Here is a 17,279-nt window from a genome sequence, read left to right as displayed (position 1 = left end):
TTCCCCCGATGACTTCCTCTATTTCGGCCTGGATTTGGAGTGAGAGATTCTGGCTTCCCGAAAATGTCTCATGGGCGGACCTGGAGCATCCACCACCTGGAATGGAGTATCCCCGAATGGGACACATACTGTACGCCCTGCCGCTGGCTGTCGGTGTTTTTCTACTCAGGCTGATTTTTGAAAGGTAAATCAGACTCCTGTTTGTTGTAAATGTTACCGTAGTCTCTCCTACATTTGTGTGCCTGCTCTGTGTGAGTGTACAGCTGAGAGAACTAGGCTCAGATTCATTTGTTGTTCATAAAGAAAACAACAACACTACAAAAAGAATTAATGCTTGTAATCTTACTATATGGTAATTTAAATGTGCCCATGATCTTGGATACATGAATCAAACTTTAAACTATCTGGACACTAGAGAGAACCAGCAACAAAGATAGTTGTAATGAAATTAAGCAATTCCCTTTAAACAAACTCACTTTGATTCATAGATGGGACGGTTTTAGCTTTTGTCTCCTCATATGACACATAAATATGGTCTGTTTTGCTCTTTTTTTTTTAGTAGAAAATTGTTCTTAGATCCTAAAACTGGAAGAATTCACTGTTGTTGCCTCAGCCTCTTATTTAACACTGTTGGCATTCCTTTGAGGTGATGACACATGAAACTGACTCCATTGGCTTGATGTTTACCTTGCTCAGCAATGATAGGTTCCCTAAGAATAGTTCAGAGGAGAAACAGAAGTGCCATAAAGTTATCGTACTGTGTAATTCCTTGTTGGCCTTTTACAACCAGTCTGTGCAGTTTTCCTAAGTCCTAAATGTAAAACTGCACAGAGTCATCTTTTTACAGCAAAGTTCAGCTACTTTCGAGGTTGTGTAAACGGGCCTAACTTTCTGAGGATAGCTTAGTATAGAGGAAAGTCACCAATGAAGGGGAAACTCGAAGCCCAGTCTGTACTTCTATTCATTCAGTCTTTTTCCATGTTGGGGAAACTCTTCCAGATAAGTGGGGTGTTGTCAGATTGAGATGTAATAAATGGCTCAGAGTTTGAGCATGAACACTGGTCAACTTAACCAGATGATCTTGTGACACACATCAGTATTTTGGTTAGAGGTCTCTGTCTCCCATACTCTCACATGACAGGTCATCATGCTCTGTTTATACTAGGTGCTACATTCCCCAGTCTCTGCTATAGCTCTATTATGCTCTTGTTCCCTCCCTCTTAGATACACACACACACACACACACACACACACACACACACACACACACACACACATGCATGTCAAATGTAACTCTGTGGGCCAACTGTGAAAGTTCGACAGTTCATGTCAGTTAAAGAATTCTTTGGCTTCTAGTCCATTTGTTTCTGTAACCTGTACAAAGTGTTTACCTTCTCTCTCTGACTCCCTCTGAATGTCTCTCTTAATACCCCACCATCTCTGTGTCCCCTCCCTGCCCCCACCCTCTCTTTTTTTCTTTTTTTTGCCTCCGTCTGTGTGTATACAGGCTAGTGGCCAAGCCCTGTGCCCACATACTTCAGATTCAGGCGGGAGTGCCTCGGCGAGCTCAGCCCAATGCTGTCCTGGAGAGGCTGTATCAGTCCAAAGCGGTACATGAGGCCCATGTCTGTTCTGTAGTCCATTAAATGTTCTTCTACACACTGGTACACTGATGTTATTGCGCTGGAATACACCACCGCAGACATAATGATATGATCAGTAAATACCTCTTATAGTGTGACAGTCATACATGATCGTAGAGGCTATGGAGAGCAAGTCATTTGTAATTTTCATGTGTTGTCCTTAGTGTCCAGACACGAGGCAACTGGAGGGACTGTCCAAGCAGCTGGACTGGGATGTACGGAAAATACAGAGATGGTTTCGCATCCGTCGCAACCAAGACAGGCCCAGTATGCAGAAAAAGTTCTGTGAGAGCATGTAGGTCCCTAGAAAAGGTTCCTACTAAACTGCTGTGCACTGTGAATTTGTACTACAGCACATGTAAAAACAATTTAAGAAAAGTTAATATAACATGGCTTGACATGGCATGACAATTCTACTCTTCTCTTTCATTCCAGGTGGCGATTTACATTTTACCTGGGGATTTTTATCTATGCCATTCGCCATTTGTGGGTGGTGAGTTTAAAATGGCACACTGTATGCGTTTGTACAAAATGCACTGACATGATACAGAGCTTTAGCGTTCACCTTGAAAAGTGAACATGTTTGTTAATCAAATCAGAGACAGGCTTAAAGGAGTGTCTTAAAACAAAAGTGAGGTGCCTATGTGTACACCGAAACAGGTTTTCTTTGGATGTAATCATTCCTCCTGTTGATACTAGCCATTAAAAGATGGCTTCCGAAACCTTTCACAATAACTGTGTTTCAGTCCATCTACATTTGTGCGCATTTTCACTTTGAGTATGGACTTTTGAAAAAAGTTCAAACATTGCATAAACGTTTTTACACTTGCCTGAGGTGGATGTATTGATGAAAACAAAATGCAACAAAGAGCAATGGAAACAGACTTAGCAAATAAATCTTGACATACATGAAGCGTGTGACTTGCTTGTCACTCTGGCTTCCACTGAAGAGAGAGAAAACAGCTGCAGATGAAAACATCAGATATGTGTGGAGGAATTAATTTAATGCCATATTTCCATCACATTTTCACGGATTTCCACCATTTGAGGTTTGACTGGCGCTCTATTAATTATTGTCATCATAACATTAATCATTACTTCTGCAATGGGTTAATGGCACCCAACTGGAAAATCAGTACCATCAGCTGTTTATCTTGATGTGTGCAGCTTCTAATAGTAAATACAGGATGGAAAGTCAAGTAAATCTCTATTTGTATAGAGCCAAATCACGCTTTTCGTGTAGAGCTGGTCTGGACTGTACTCTTTATAATATTGATTACAGAGACCCATCTGACATTAGTTTGCATTTATTTTTTTCAGGTTAAAATTTGGATAGAGACATGACAAACAAGAGTTACACAAAGTTTAATTTTTTTTTTTTTGTGGGTAAAGAAGTTGCATGTCTCCCTGGACAGTGTTTTCCTTGTTGATCTTCAGGGATCGTAAGGCAAAGAGAGAATATATCCCCTTCATTTCTCCAACTCAGACTGCTGAATTTAAAAGAAGTGCTGAGCAGTGCATAAGTGCGGAGTAAAGTGCAAAATTTCAGAGCTAGTTAAAAGCTAAGGTCAAGAGACAAGTTTTTTTCTTTCTTTTAAAAGTACTTAGTGACCTGGCTTCTCTGATATTTATAACTTTGGGCTGTGATTGACAAAGGCTGTATCCCCTGAAGCCTCTCAGTGAAGCCTTTTATTAGCTTCAGATAAACAGTGAAAAGGATTTTTACAACATTTTTACAAAAAAAACAAGGAAGGTGCATTTTGTTCCCTATCAATTACACTAGAAATGGATCCCCTAAAGTCTAGTATGAACAGGAGGAATTATTAAAGCAAAATCTGTTAACATGTTCATATTGGCATCTGATACAGACATGGAAAATCTGCAAACCTCTCCTTTAATCATATGCACATTTATCTGTTTTAATCAGTCGCCTTGGATGTGGGATACCAAAATATGTTGGGACAACTATCCTTTTCAGGTTTGTTTTTTTATTAACTGAACAATCCTATTCAACTGCCTATATAATTACGTTAATCAGGGTAGCACGGTAATGTGTGCAGGCCAGTATGGCTACATATTTGTTAAAGGTGTTTCTGTTTCACTCCCCCCCTGAAGCCTTTGAGCCCTGGCCAGTACAACCACTATGTAGCTGAGCTGGCTTTCTATTGGTCTCTGATGTTTTCCCAGTTCACAGACATTAAACGTAAGGTGAGTCAACATCAACTTCACTAACACTATTGTGCTGCCTCTCAATGGCAACACTGAATACGTAACGCCCTTGACAGAGCTGTTTTGCCAGTTTTTCTTATTCACCTTGTCTCATATCCATTTTTCTGAATGTCTTTGATGATGCATTTACAAGCCTAACTGTCAGACCACTTATTGTTACCAGCACTGATGAGTAACCGTGTGATTATGTGGTCTCGTGGAACAGGTTAGACAGTGAAATACTGCAGTGCAATTAATATATACAACACTCCTTGCATACAGCTTAACATCAGTCTATCATCCCAGTATTGACACAGTGTCTTTCAGTTGCTGCTTTCAGTCTTGATGAAAGTACAAAGACCAACAAGTGAGGATTATTATACAACTAGCGACTTCATCTCATTTACCTGCAGGAGATTTTATGAGTTTGTAAATTTCCAGTGGCTGAGTAAGTAGCATGTGCGTCATCTGTCATCTCTCTTCATTTCACCGATGACAGGATTTCATCATCATGCTTGTCCACCATCTGGCAACCATTATCCTCATCACATTCTCCTATGCCAACAACATGCTAAGAGCTGGCACTTTGACCATGTGTGTGCACGATGCATCCGACATCTTCCTCGAGGTAAAGAATTCAGTGATTACAACCTTTTTTTTTTTTTTTTTTTTTCTTTTTTAAAGTCGTTCCAAGAAGCAAATTTGAGGGGCTTTCTGGGTTTCACTAGGCAAAGTCACACATTGTTGCACAAAATGTAGGTAAACACAGCTGGGAACATGTGAGCATGGAAATTATACTACTATACTGTGAGCTACTTTTGCCACCAGTCTGACAAAAAAAAAAAAAAACTATCTCCTACTGACATGAGAGTGATAAGATAACATTGAGATTTTGGTTTCATATTTTAACACTGTGAATCATTCATTTTTTATTTATTTCCCAAGGCAGCCAAACTCGCCAACTATGCCAAGTACCAGAGGCTATGTGATGGCCTGTTTGTGGTGTTCAGCATAATCTTTTTCCTCACTCGACTTGTCATCTATCCTTTCTGGTGAGAGTAACAAGAGTTTTCTTTTACATATCAAATGACATACTTTTGTGAATATGTCACAAGTTTAACTATTTGAAGCCATTTTACACTGAAATAGATAACAAGTTAATAGTTAACCTGTTTCTGGACATCCAAAGGTTATTGTTCTTCAATCATTTTGATTACAGTTATAATTGTGGTCTCCTTTGAAAGGTTACTCTTTAAATTTGACAACCTAAAAGGTAAAATGAGTGTAAAGTAGGCTTGGGCTATAAAAAAAAAATGTATATATTGCAGTTTTGCACAGTCAACCTTGGTGCTGAGTTCAACCCTCATTTCACTGCTTTACTTACTGTACATTGCACCTTTGCATGTGACAAATAAAACTGCTGTTTAATGGCAGCATCGATTATACCTAAAACATACAATAGTATAATAGTATAAACATATATTATAGAAAAACCCCTAAAACTAAAATACAAAATTATATATGTACATATATATATATATATATATATATATATATATATATATATTTACAAATCCAGTAACCTCTATATGTGTGTATTTGTTGCAGGATTGTTAACAGTGTTCTGTTTGAGAGCTGGGAGATTGTTGGGCCGTACCAGGCCTGGTGGCTGTTCAATGGGTTGCTGCTGGTTCTGCAGACTCTTCACATCATCTGGTTCTACCTCATCACTCGTATTGCTATCAAAGCCATATTCAAGGGAAAGGTTAGTCTGGTACTCTTCTGTGTGTAGTACAATTTTTAGCCACAGCAGCTCCAGGGACCTTGGTCCATACTGAAATATCTCAACAACTATTAGATGGATTGTCATGACAATTTGTACAAATCTGGTCCCCAGAGAATGAAACCTACTGACTTTGGCAATTTCCTCACTTTTTACCTTAGTGCTGGCATGAAGATGACATTTTGGGTTTTTAGTGAAATATTCCAACAACTATTGGTTGGATTCCAATGATTTGATACAGATATCCATGCTACTGCAGGGGGTGACTTTGGTGATCTCCAAAGTACTATCTGCAAATCAAAATTAAATTATCACCACTTCTGCTTGATAAACTGTTTTGTGCAGAAATTCCTGGTTCCCATTGATGATCACCTGGCATTTCCTCCAAGGTTACCGGCAGGTCGACATATGTGGTTTTGAGTGAAATGTCTTGGATTGCCATTTAATTTAGTAGATATTCATGTTCCGGATGAATTATAATAACTTTACTTTGTCCAATAGTAGTGCTAACACACTACACTAAGATGGTGACTGTGGTAAACATTATGGGCATCAGTATTTTCAATGTTAGCATGTTAGCACACTGATAGCCTCACAGAGCTGCTAGTGTGGCTGTAGACTTTTTTGTTTGAAATTTCTGCTAAGTTCAAATAGTTTAACTGTCACGTGGATTAACTTTACAGGTGTCAAAAGACGACCGCAGTGACGTTGAGAGCAGCTCGGACGAAGAGATTTATTCCAGTTGCAGCAAAAATCCCAGTCAGACTCTAAAGACAAAGGACAGCAGTCACACTGGTAACTTTAATGGAGAAACTCATGACCACTGAGTACCAAGAAGAGGATACTGACTTCCAGTGTGGCCTTCATTCACCTCCTGCGTGCCTGTGAGATCCGCCTCGTCACTTGACCAAAAGGACATTCTTTTTTTTTTTTTTCTGCTGAGTTGTTAAACGGAGAGAGGACTGGACACAGGGCAACTCCATGTGTGGAATACAGACTTAGAGCTGTGTTTCTGTGGTGTCAGGTTTACACTGTGTGAGGTTTACGCCTGCCTTTTGCTTATAGAAGTAGACAGAGAAATGTGTGTGTGTGTGAGGGAATGGTGGGGTATTAAGAGAGACATTCAGAGGGAGTCAGAGAGAGAAGGTAAACACTTTGTACAGGTTACAGAAACGGAAATGGACTAGAAGCCAAAGAATTCTTTAACTGACATGAACTGTCGAACTTTCACAGTTGGCCCACAGAGCTACACTTGACGTGTGTATGTGTGTGTGTGCGTGTGTGTGTGTGTGTGTGTGTGTGTGTGTGCGTGTGTTCTCAAAATTTGAAATTGCAGCAAGTGCGTAACAATGCATATTTGCACCGCTACTGTCAAACCCATTTTATACACAGAAATTTTATTTGTGAATTTGTTGATATATTTTACAGCTGTACAACAAATCACTGCAACTGCCTTAATGAATATACTGCTTACTCTCCTGTAAGCTTAGAAATGCCAAAGTCTTCTTAATAAAAATTTATTGCATCAAATCTAGTGATAAATGTGTTGAAGGACCTTTATTATGTTATAGATAGTGAACTTGACTGTATAATGAGTAGGGCTGTTTGGTCCAACCAACAGTTCAAAATCTAAACATATTTAACTTACTTTCACATAAAATAGAGAAAAGCACCTAATTCTCACTCCCCAGTGCATCAGCTCTAATAATAACATGGCAGCACTCAATACAGTATGCGATCCCGCAGCAGTCTCTGAGATGGATGGACTAGTCCACCTTCTTCAGTATCTTATTTTATCACACTCGGACAACATGTCGATAGCCTCCTCACTGATGTCGTTGTACTGCAGGCTGAAAGAGTTAGAAACAAATGCAGTGGTTAGATTCTGCTTCAAAAATGCTTTATGTGAAACATACTGGCGCACGGTAGTTTATAATTGCCTTATTGATTAACGCTTACTTCATCTCCTGCATGTTGGGGCTGTCCTCCATGACTCGGATAAGGGCTGGGACGGAAGCATCAGTCAGAGAGTTGTTTCTCAGTTCCAGGTTCTTCAAAGTCTTACTGGCTCTTACAGCAGCACACAAGTCCTCAACACAGCTGTCTGTCAGAGCAGTCATTTCAACACTATGACGGAGGAGAAAGCAGACAGATTTGCATGTGGTGTACACTGCAATGTGGTGTGAAAGGTATAAGAGCGTGTTTGTTAACTCACTCAAGTTCTTCCAACAGACAGTTTGGATGTGCAACAGCATCGCAAAGATGTTTAACCCCTTGGTTTCCGACTTGATTCACACCTACAAAAAGGGACTTAAGCTGCGAATTCCCACTTCTCAGCAGTGAGCCGAGTTCCTTGAAGACCGCCTGGGTTAACTCACATCGTTGCAGCCTGTAGGGTGGAGCAGATTTCACTGGTGGTGCTATCAGAATTTCACCAAATATTCGTGAAAGGTACTTTATTACCAAAAAGTAAAAAGTGACTCTACCAGAGTTTTTCCATTGGACATCCGGGTTGACTGAGGGCTTGGCAGAGCAGCAGCACACCCTCCTGGCCCAAATCATTCACTGACAGATCCAGCTCTGACAGGACGCAGTGCTCTGACATCAATGACTCCATCAAATGAGGACAGCACACACCCGTCAGCTCATTATCAAACAGTCTAGAGGGAGAAATAATACATAAGTAAAAAGTCACACGTAGCAGAACATTTTTATTTAATTTATCCACTGTTTAAGGGAGACTTGCACTTCAACCAACTAGGCTATCTCACATGTCACTGTTTAGTTAGATTACTGTTACTCTAATAAGCTATCATATTTTCTGATGAAATACATTTAGTAACTTTTTTTTTTCTAGGCAAACATATCTCTCTCTCTCTCTCTCACACTCACACTCACACACACACACACACACACAATAAAAAAACAATATTCTGAAAAGAAAGATTTTAAGCTTATGAGCGAGTCTGAGGGACTGGTATATGCTAGAAAAACAGAAATGTAGTTTTTGGCCTGTGACTAAAAGGGTTTTTGAATTTTTTACTTTTGCAAACCATGTAGAACTTCAAAGGAAAGGCAGTGACTGCATTTTTATCATCTTGAAACACAGACTTACTTGAGGCTTTGCAGTTTACAAAGTCGGTGTTGCAGGGCCTTGCACAAAGCCTCCACTCCACTGTCACCGATCGTGTTTCGTGCTAGGCCCAATTCTCTCAGCTCTGAATTGCCAGAACACAAAGCCGCTGATAAAGCTTCCATGGATGCTGCAGTCAACTCACAGCTTTGCAGGCTTTTAATAAAGAAAATAAAATCATTTTTCAAACCTTCAAGTCAATGATTTAAGGGCTGGCGAAATAAAAGACTTTTATTATAATACTGCACTTTTGATAATACATACTAGAGCTGCTGTAGTCTGCAGTGAGGACTATGGAGTGCTTTGCACAGTTTCATCAAGCCCTTGTCCTCGATCTCATTAAAACTTATATCACACAGACACAGCTGAGAGGCGGCTGAGGTCAGCACTAACACCAGATCTTCACAGCTGGCCTCAGTCAGTCTGCATACTTGAAGACTAGGCAAATAAAAAAACAAAATATCAAGAATGTATTGATTGAACAGAATGTTTTTTGCTTTTGAAAAATGGCTGTTAGCATAAATTAAGCAAATTAAAAAGAATGTCTTGAGCAAGTCTTACTTCAAGTTGTGCAGTTTGCAGTCCCTGAGTCCAGCACAGAGAATTTTAAACTTTTCCTCTCCGAGGCGGGTATGAGTAATATCCAGCTTCTCGGTGAGTCCGCTGCTGAGAGCTGAAGCCAGGTGAGGTACAGCCCCTGCGCTCAAGGAGCTGTCTGTCAAGCTGTGGGACACAGGAGCCAGATTTTACATAAGACGACACACTAAACACCTGAACTAAATGATGCCTCGACACATGAAATTTTTACGATGACTTACAGTATCTTGTGTGATAAGCTCATGGCTGGAGCCAGGACTTCTGCTTGCTCCTCTGTCAAATTCCTTGTTCTGTACAGATTCAACAGCTTCATCTCACCAAGGCACGTGATGACATAGTTCAGAGCTACACAGTCCTGGAGGCTCAGGTCGCCATAGCTGATGCCTATTCGTGCTGATGGGGTGATGATCTCTTTCACCAAACTCTTATTTTGAGCTTGATGAAGCAGATGGAAGCACCGGTGGTGCCTGTCTTTGAAAAATCCCTTCAGTGTTTCCTCTGAGCTGCTTTTAAACCAACTTTTGAAATTCATGACCTGGTCTGGGTTTAACTCCCCCAGCAGGGTCTCCAGTGGTCTGTACTGAATTGGCTCTGAGAGCCCTGACAAGAAGAGATCTAGAAATTTCGCATGACCTTTGTGCTCTTCCAACATCTTCTCCACTCCCTCAGATGTTGACTTGTCCAAAAAGAAAGACACAGCTAAGATGAACTCTTGCATCAGCTGGGAGGTGAAAGAGAAAACACATGTGTCTGACTCCAGGTCACCATCTACTTGCAAGAAAACACCAACTGATGCAATAAATCGTTGCAAACCAAAGGAATCAAGTTCCTCTTTGGTGCAGCTCAAATGTTGGCCAAGAGAGCAATGAGAAGCCATCCTGCCAAGGGCCAGCACCAGTTCTCTGTTGCAGGCCTTGTCCAGCGAGAGTGGCTGAATCAGGTGAACCAGGATATCCACAAACAACTGAGATAATGTTTCAGGAAGTTTTGCTCCAGCATTCATCAGAGTCTTGTAAATAGAGCAAACTGTCCAACAGAATCTAGGAGAGGTACAGAAATCATAAAAACCTAGAGTCTTTTCCATGTGCATCAGGGCTTTATTGGCAGCAACTGGGTCAGTAAAGAACCCGTTAAAATAAGCCTCTCTTTGGGGCTTCAGAAACCCCAACACTTCCACCCGGGTGCCACTCAGGCATGTCAGACATCCAGTCGGCCTGGTTGCCATCATAAAGGCAGCTCCTTTCAGCAGTGATCCGTGAAGCAGACTGGCTATCAGACAGGACACTGAGACTGCCTGGCTGGGGTCAGAGCAGAGGGTGTGGACTGAGGGGTCCAGGTTAAGTTTGTATTGATCCAGATCATCAAAAACAAACAACACATCCTCAGGCTTCTGCAGAACTCGGGGCATGGACTCAGAGGAGATATGACTGTGATGGTGTTGCATTAATGTCTCCAATGACAGCATGCCTTCGAGAGAAATTATCTCCCTCAGCCGGAAATAGAAGACATAAGAAAAATTTTGAAGGTGTTCACCTCTGGCCCAATCCACAACTAGCTTCTCCAGTGCAGTGGTTTTACCCGAGCCTTCTGCACCCATCAGTATCACAGTCCTGATTTCACCTGACAGAGCGGCGAGGATGGCATGATCAAGGGAGGACAAGTTGTCGTCTACATTTCCATCTGTCAGCGGGGCTTCAGGAGTCAGCTGGGATATGTACTTATTGTTGTTTATCACACTGACAGGCAGCTCTCCACCGAGGAGTGTTGACATGCCATTTGGCTTCAGGATATGAGTCAGAACAGTGTTTTTGTCCATTGTGTAAGTCCCTGTTGAGAATGTGAATACATAAAATATAATTCACAGTTCCGGCGGCATGCAGGGAACATTTCATTCATGTCTGCAAACAGTGTAATAAACTCTGCCTAACTACTTTGAAGGCTGCACCTACATGTCATTACATACTGAACAATTTAGTGTTTTAAAAAATTACAATGTGCAGAGGAAAGTGTGTTTACCTTAGACGAGGTGCTGCTGGAAAACAATGAGACAACGTGTTGTTAAGAAAGGCACATCTTTAGATTGCAGACAGATTTCTGTTATGAAGACAGAGGTTACGCCTACAATGAAATTACAACAATTTCCCACCGTTGAACCGCGAGTGGCAAGACCGGAAGAGAGGAAGTGTGATTAATACCCTGAGAGAAGCCTTACAGGCACAACAAGGCGCGCCGCAACTAAACTGCTATCTCAACTATCCCAACAAGAGTCAGTTTGAAAATATCCTGCAAGCAATAACACTGGGCAGCTGTTTTAAACAACTCCTACATACAGTTATAGGTAGGGGAAAAAATCAGTGGTGGAAAATCACTGAGTAACTACTACACTACAAGTGCTGTACAAAAGTATAATTTACTTCTGTTTTACTTTTGCAATTCCATTTTATGATACTTCCTACTCCACAACATCTTAGAGGGAAACGTTTCACTTAGTTCTCCACTTTACTCTGCAGATCCAAATTATTAATACGAAATAGGATCAACAAATAATGTATTATTATAGATTAAGATATGCAGCAGTAAATGATATAGTTAAAATTAACCCCATCTTTATCAGCTGCAATATCAAAGTGATTATATACATTAATACATAAATAATTGTAATTCAATAATATAGACTCATTTACAATTCTTCTGAATTGAACAATTCTGCATGATGAGTATGTTTAGCTTTAGTACTTAGTAGTAGTACTTAGTTAGCACTAAGTACATTTTGATGCAGTGTTCGAATTATGACTGACTGAGTCAAATGGTCAGTCAAATGCCACATGACAGGAAATATTGTACTTTCTACTCCACTACATTTATTTAAACTGCTTGTTTAACAGCTTTAGTTAAACAAGCAAGTTATTCTAAGTATGTTGTACTGGGTTCCTTTTGCCCCGGAGAAAAAGTTGACTCCCCTGATTGTATAATTTGCACTCACCCATTTTTCTAGTTAGTGGTGGTAATGCTTAGATACTTTTACATAAGTGACTTTTTGAATGCTGGACAGAATACCCTATACACTGTGGTACTGATACTTCTACTTAAGTAAGAGATCTGAGTACTTCTTCCACCACTGAAAAAAAAACACACATCTGAGTTAATATGTTGTAAATGACCTGTCTTTCAAATAGTGAATCAGAGTGACTGATGATCACCTTTCTGAATGAAAATAAAATCTCAAAATACAAAATATAAATCATACTTTTTAAAGTTTCATGGGTCAGAGGGCAGTCTGATGTTGTTGGATTCATCTGCTTCAGAGTAAAATGAGCTGTAGTTTCTCTCAGCGAGCACTAAAGAGCAGCAATGTATTTCTTTTCCAGGGTTTTGGCTGAGTTGTCTACTCTATGGTCTTTACTGGATTTGTATTATATAAAGTCTGATTTATGCAAAAGTTGGCTCTGCTTGGTCAACACCAAGGATCTAATTATCATCTATTATTATCCATTCTCCAGTTCTTTTGTTCAGTGTCACATCAGCAGTTGTGGCCAAATTTTGCAGCATGCTTTGACAGAGGTGGAGAGAGAATAACAAAATGTGCTGAATTCAATGTCTATTTAATTATTACCCAAGAAAAATAATACAAATGATCATGTAGCTGAAATCATCTTTATGATAAATATGGAAAACAGTTAATAATGTCACATCCGACACAAATATAAGGGAAATAAACAATTAACACACACAGTTGGCTCATGGGTGCAGTAGGCTCATTGTAGGTTACAAGGAGATTAATGTAAAGGTAGAGTTAAGTGGCCACAGTGATGCAGCAGTTCAGAGTACTGCATGGTGTTTTGCCTTAGTTGTATGATCTGTCGTGGGTCTCCACAGTCTTGATGAGAAGTGGACTTGATCTTCGGTGGTGTTTAACTGAGGCTGTAAAAAGAAGACGATAAAAAGGTCAGACAAACACAAACAGGACAGGATGTCATTCTAATCCCAGTGATACTGATAATTATGGTGTCATCTTCAGTTGTAAAATACAGTACTTACTTTTATTGGGCACTGTTTGGATGTTGAGAATAGAGTCCTGTCCAAGTCTGTTAGTGAGAAAGCAGGAAATAGACTGTAAACACTGATGTGGCAGCAAAGTGAATGGTTGTTAAAGGTGAGGTCCACTGATTTCACCTCAAAGCCTGTTTTCAGGGCATAGGGAGTATAACTTCTGCATATGTGAAAAAAGGTGTATGAAGCCTTTTATGACCCCAGAGGGAGCTGCCTCATCATAAAGGACGCTGCAGTTGCACTTTAAGGGTGGTGGGGCTGCTAACCAGATTTAAACTTGCCAAAAAAAAACAATTAGTCCACAAATTCAAAAAAAATATTGTTTGAAAACACTACCAATAAAGCATAAATCTAATCTTTGTGCTGTTTGTCAAAGTTTTTTAGTGTGAGGTGGGCTCACTGTTGCCCCACTGTGGCTACTGGGGTAAAAACACTCACTACAACTGCATTTCTCACCAACTGTCAGGTATCAGTGGGTGTTTTCCTAACTGACGCAAGTGACTTATGCTAAACACAGAAACATGTTAACAAAGTACAGCCTGGCAAGAGATGTAAGAAAACATGAAAAGAGGGAGTGATCCTAACAGACCTCATTTAGGTTGTTTTTTTATAAAAGAAAGAAATTAGCATGTAATCAGTGAGTAATCTGTAAGATACAAGAACCTGACACTACTGATATCAACCCATACCACTCACCTTTCCTCCTCTCCCTCCAGCAGTTTCCTGTAGGTGGAGATCTCTATGTCCAGGGCCAGCTTGACATTCATGAGCTCCTGGTATTCTCTCAGCTGGCGAGCCATGTGCTGTTTGGCCCTCTGAAGAGCCAGCTCCAGGTCCCTGATGCGAAGCTTGGCATCCTGCACGGCCGCCTCCCCGCGCTGCTCCGCTTCGGCCACCTGGCCCTCTAGAGTATCACGCTGAAAAAAAACAGAAATACAGGGATAGATGGTGTAAGCATTCAACTAGATCTGAGCCTCTCAGTCATATGACTGGAAATTCTTGTATAGACTATCCCCTTGTGAGCTTGTCATGACCCTTTGTTAAAGTGGCTTGTGTTAACACCTAGAGAAAACAATTAGATCCTGCCAGACGACCAGACTGTTTCATATTAATTTTATTATTTTGTCATATTATTGTCTAGTAGCATGCCAGCTTGACACACAAACCACAATAGATCAAAACTGGATGTTTGATTGTTTGGCTGTGTTGCTGGTTTCCTTCCACAATCAGTTATTACCAATAAATACACAACTTTGACAGTCTTTAAAATCTCTGAACAGCAATAAAGCCTGTTGTTGCTATGGTGTCTCTGATTGGAGGATTATTAAGCTTGAAAAGTGCTGCTTTTGTTCCATGTAATGTAGTAGCTGTTTGGATTCCTCTTTGCACGTCATTCTTTGCTGATTTGCAGCACATAAACCTTAAGGCAGCATTATCCAACAGAGTCTAAGATCGAACTGTGCGTTCAGCTGCCTTTAACTTTCAACATTATCAATCACTCTGCTAATCTGTCACTCACCTGTGCCTTTACAGTCACAATCTCATTCTGCAGGCGGCTGATCATCCGGGTGAGCTCAGATATTTCTCCCTTGGTGGTACGCAGCTCAGTTCCATACTGGTCAACCTCAGCATTCATCTGGTCAAACTGGTACCGGTAGAGATCCAACAGAGGATGAAGATGTCAAATCAGTGATTATCAGGTTTGACAACAGTGGTTCCTGTCAAAAAGACAGGATATTCTAGTACATTTATGAGCTTTAGTTAACTGTTGACCCCTTTTCTATTTCTAGTTTTAAAAGAGCCAAAGATATAGTTAAAATGCCTTTATTGTGTTAGGGCATATCAGAGTAAAATATATAACAAAAAATCCCAAAAAGGGAATAAAACGCCGACCGGTTTCGACCAGCTCCATTCCAACCACACCCCGAGGAAGACCCTGAGGTGGTCGAAACCGGTCGCAATTTTATCCCCTTTTTGGGTAACCATTTAAACTTCAAGAGCAGCTTTCATTTACCTGGAGATTTACTAACTACCCGTTATTTTTCTTTGTATTTTTAGCATTTAGATCTAGGGTCATGCATTTTAGCTCTTCACCTTGTTCTTGTACCAGCTTTCAGCTTCCTCACGGCTGCGGACAGCAATGTCCTCATACTGAGCCTTAACTTCAGCCACGATGTGATCCATGTTCAGGCCACGGGAGTTGTCCATCTGCACCACCACAGATGTCTCCTTCAGGCTCTCCTGCAGCTCACGCACCTCCTTTTATAAAAACAGTAGATACAGCAGAAGTTAGAAGACACAATCTCTGTATGTGTATATATATATATATGCTGAATTTATTTTTATTGATTGAATATCTTTAAAATTTTTGAGAAGATTTTCAGTGAATGGTTGTGTACCGCATCATACAGAGCCTTGAGGAAGTTAAATTCTTCAGTGATAGCAGCCACACTGTTGTCCAGATTCACCTTGGACAGATAGCCTGCATCCACATCCTGCAGAGAGTCAGTAAAAAAACACCAAAGCTTTTCTCAGTACATACCATTCTTCAGTGTTATACATGGACACACAACAAATATCTATCATAGTCTGCATACTGTACCTTTTTGAGCATGACAAACTCATTCTCTGCTTCATTCCTCTTGTTGATTTCATGCTCATACCTGAAACACACCACAAATACCAGATTACCCTTGCAGATCTTATCAGTATCTACTTACTTTTCATATGTCTCAACCTCAGCTTACAGACTTGACAAGGTGGTTCAGACCTGCACAAAAAATGTCTTACTTTGTCTTGTAGTCGTCAACATTTTTGTGCATGACACTGTTCTCCATGTCAAGCCTGTGTTTGTCATTGTTGTGAAACTCCAGCTGTCTTTGCAGGTTGGTGATGTAGGACTTCAGCATGGGCTCGATGTTAGAGGAGGCGGCAGTCTGTCCCTGCAGCAGCTTCCATTTGGTCTCCAGCATTTTGTTCTGCTGTTCCAGGAATCTTACCTGTGACACAAGGAGGAAGTACCAACAAAATAAAACAGACCCCAACATCTTTTAATATAGCATATACATTTCAATGTAAGGTCAAAGGTCAATAAACATTGTTTCAGAGGTCTATAATGTATCTAAATAGATTAGCTGGATAATCAAAATGATTAAGACTAAAAATTCATTAGCAGAAGTTCAGTGAAATTTCTCCTTACCTTATCAATGAATGAGACAAAGCGGTTATTGAGAGTCTTGATCTGCTCTTTCTCCTTGGTGCGGACAGCTTGGACTGTGGGATCAATGTCTATCTTCAGAGGGGTGAGCAGGCTCCTGTTGATGGTCACGGGTGTAATCTGGTTCCCTGTGGTAGTGCTGATTTTGGGGATGGAGTAGGACCCCATGGAAAAGCTGCTGAAGCCCCCTGACGACTTATGCAACCCTGGGCGGCTGTTGTGCTTGCTCCTCAGACTCATGGTGGTGCTGTGTGGAAATCTCTGTAGCTGGAGAGGATGGAGGGGTCTGGCGGTGGTTGAGCCCTCTTGTGCATCTCTTATCTTTTGGGTGTCACTTTATAGACCGGGCTGGGTGTGGCGTGATAGTGAAGTTATGTGGCTCCCCAATGTGGGTAAACCAGTCTGACGCATGCCACCTCTGCTCCCACCTACCCCCACTGCAAAGACTGCATTGTTCCTTGTTGTAACGCTGGAATCCAGGCCTGGTCCGTGGCTTCAGGCATGCTGCATTTGAACAGTATACTAAATTATTTACTGGAGGTGAGCTCTGAGTCTTAATTAGAGAGATAAATGGTGCAATCCAAGAAGTCATCAAGACTAAAGCACGGGTGGAATCACAATAAATATTTGTATTGGCTTTTATGCCCC

At 40.7% G+C, this 17,279-nt stretch overlaps 3 protein-coding genes across 3 annotated transcripts; 1 reads left to right on the top strand and 2 right to left on the bottom strand.

Annotated features, from left to right (window-relative positions):
- The first annotated feature begins 1 nt into the window (after position 1).
- LOC130174245 (ceramide synthase 5-like) lies at positions 2–7,168 on the top strand. Its single transcript, XM_056383908.1, has 10 exons — positions 2–184; positions 1,508–1,610; positions 1,808–1,938; positions 2,079–2,136; positions 3,571–3,621; positions 3,759–3,851; positions 4,351–4,479; positions 4,797–4,903; positions 5,460–5,616; positions 6,318–7,168. The coding sequence occupies exons 1-10, from the start codon at positions 9–11 to the stop codon at positions 6,459–6,461; spliced, it is 1,149 nt and encodes a 382-aa protein (XP_056239883.1). The 5' UTR covers positions 2–8; the 3' UTR covers positions 6,462–7,168.
- A 156-nt stretch (positions 7,169–7,324) lies between these two features.
- On the bottom strand, positions 7,325–11,855 carry si:ch73-233m11.2 (NACHT, LRR and PYD domains-containing protein 12). The gene is made up of 9 exons (XM_056383900.1): positions 11,381–11,855; positions 9,586–11,191; positions 9,329–9,490; positions 9,032–9,205; positions 8,750–8,923; positions 8,121–8,294; positions 7,850–8,023; positions 7,594–7,761; positions 7,325–7,484 (listed from the first exon to the last, which is right to left on the bottom strand). The coding sequence occupies exons 2-9, from the start codon at positions 11,178–11,180 to the stop codon at positions 7,415–7,417; spliced, it is 2,691 nt and encodes an 896-aa protein (XP_056239875.1). The 5' UTR covers positions 11,181–11,191; positions 11,381–11,855; the 3' UTR covers positions 7,325–7,414.
- Positions 11,856–13,002: 1,147 nt separating this feature from the next.
- LOC130174281 (keratin, type II cytoskeletal 8-like) lies at positions 13,003–17,027 on the bottom strand. The gene is made up of 9 exons (XM_056383985.1): positions 16,614–17,027; positions 16,205–16,413; positions 16,017–16,077; positions 15,814–15,909; positions 15,509–15,673; positions 14,934–15,059; positions 14,111–14,331; positions 13,403–13,449; positions 13,003–13,285 (listed from the first exon to the last, which is right to left on the bottom strand). The coding sequence occupies exons 1-9, from the start codon at positions 16,869–16,871 to the stop codon at positions 13,209–13,211; spliced, it is 1,260 nt and encodes a 419-aa protein (XP_056239960.1). The 5' UTR covers positions 16,872–17,027; the 3' UTR covers positions 13,003–13,208.
- Positions 17,028–17,279: the final 252 nt, after the last annotated feature.

The sequence above is a fragment of the Seriola aureovittata genome, chromosome 9, assembly GCF_021018895.1.
Source record: "Seriola aureovittata isolate HTS-2021-v1 ecotype China chromosome 9, ASM2101889v1, whole genome shotgun sequence".
Taxonomy (NCBI): Eukaryota; Metazoa; Chordata; class Actinopteri; order Carangiformes; family Carangidae; genus Seriola; species Seriola aureovittata.
Note: the sequence above shows the minus strand (reverse complement) of the source record. Positions and strands in the feature narration are given on the sequence as shown.

Bases quoted from the DNA above. Each gene is read 5' to 3' on its own strand.
- LOC130174245 (XM_056383908.1), top strand. From the start codon at position 9: ATGACTTCCTCTATTTCGGCCTGGATTTGGAGTGAGAGATTCTGGCTT. The intron at 185-1,507 runs GTAAATCAGACT...GTGTGTATACAG, and splicing joins CTCAGGCTGATTTTTGAAAG to GCTAGTGGCCAAGCCCTGTG. The intron at 2,137-3,570 runs GTGAGTTTAAAA...TGTTTTAATCAG, and splicing joins CCATTCGCCATTTGTGGGTG to TCGCCTTGGATGTGGGATAC.
- si:ch73-233m11.2 (XM_056383900.1), bottom strand. From the start codon at position 11,180: ATGGACAAAAACACTGTTCTGACTCATATCCTGAAGCCAAATGGCATG. The intron at 8,924-9,031 runs GTATGTATTATC...CTTTATTAAAAG, and splicing joins TGCAGACTACAGCAGCTCTA to CCTGCAAAGCTGTGAGTTGA. The intron at 8,024-8,120 runs GTAGAGTCACTT...TCCACCCTACAG, and splicing joins TGTCCAATGGAAAAACTCTG to GCTGCAACGATGTGAGTTAA.
- LOC130174281 (XM_056383985.1), bottom strand. From the start codon at position 16,871: ATGAGTCTGAGGAGCAAGCACAACAGCCGCCCAGGGTTGCATAAGTCG. The intron at 15,910-16,016 runs GTACAGTATGCA...GACTCTCTGCAG, and splicing joins AGTTTGTCATGCTCAAAAAG to GATGTGGATGCAGGCTATCT. The intron at 14,332-14,933 runs GTGAGTGACAGA...GTTTTTTTTCAG, and splicing joins TTGTGACTGTAAAGGCACAG to CGTGATACTCTAGAGGGCCA.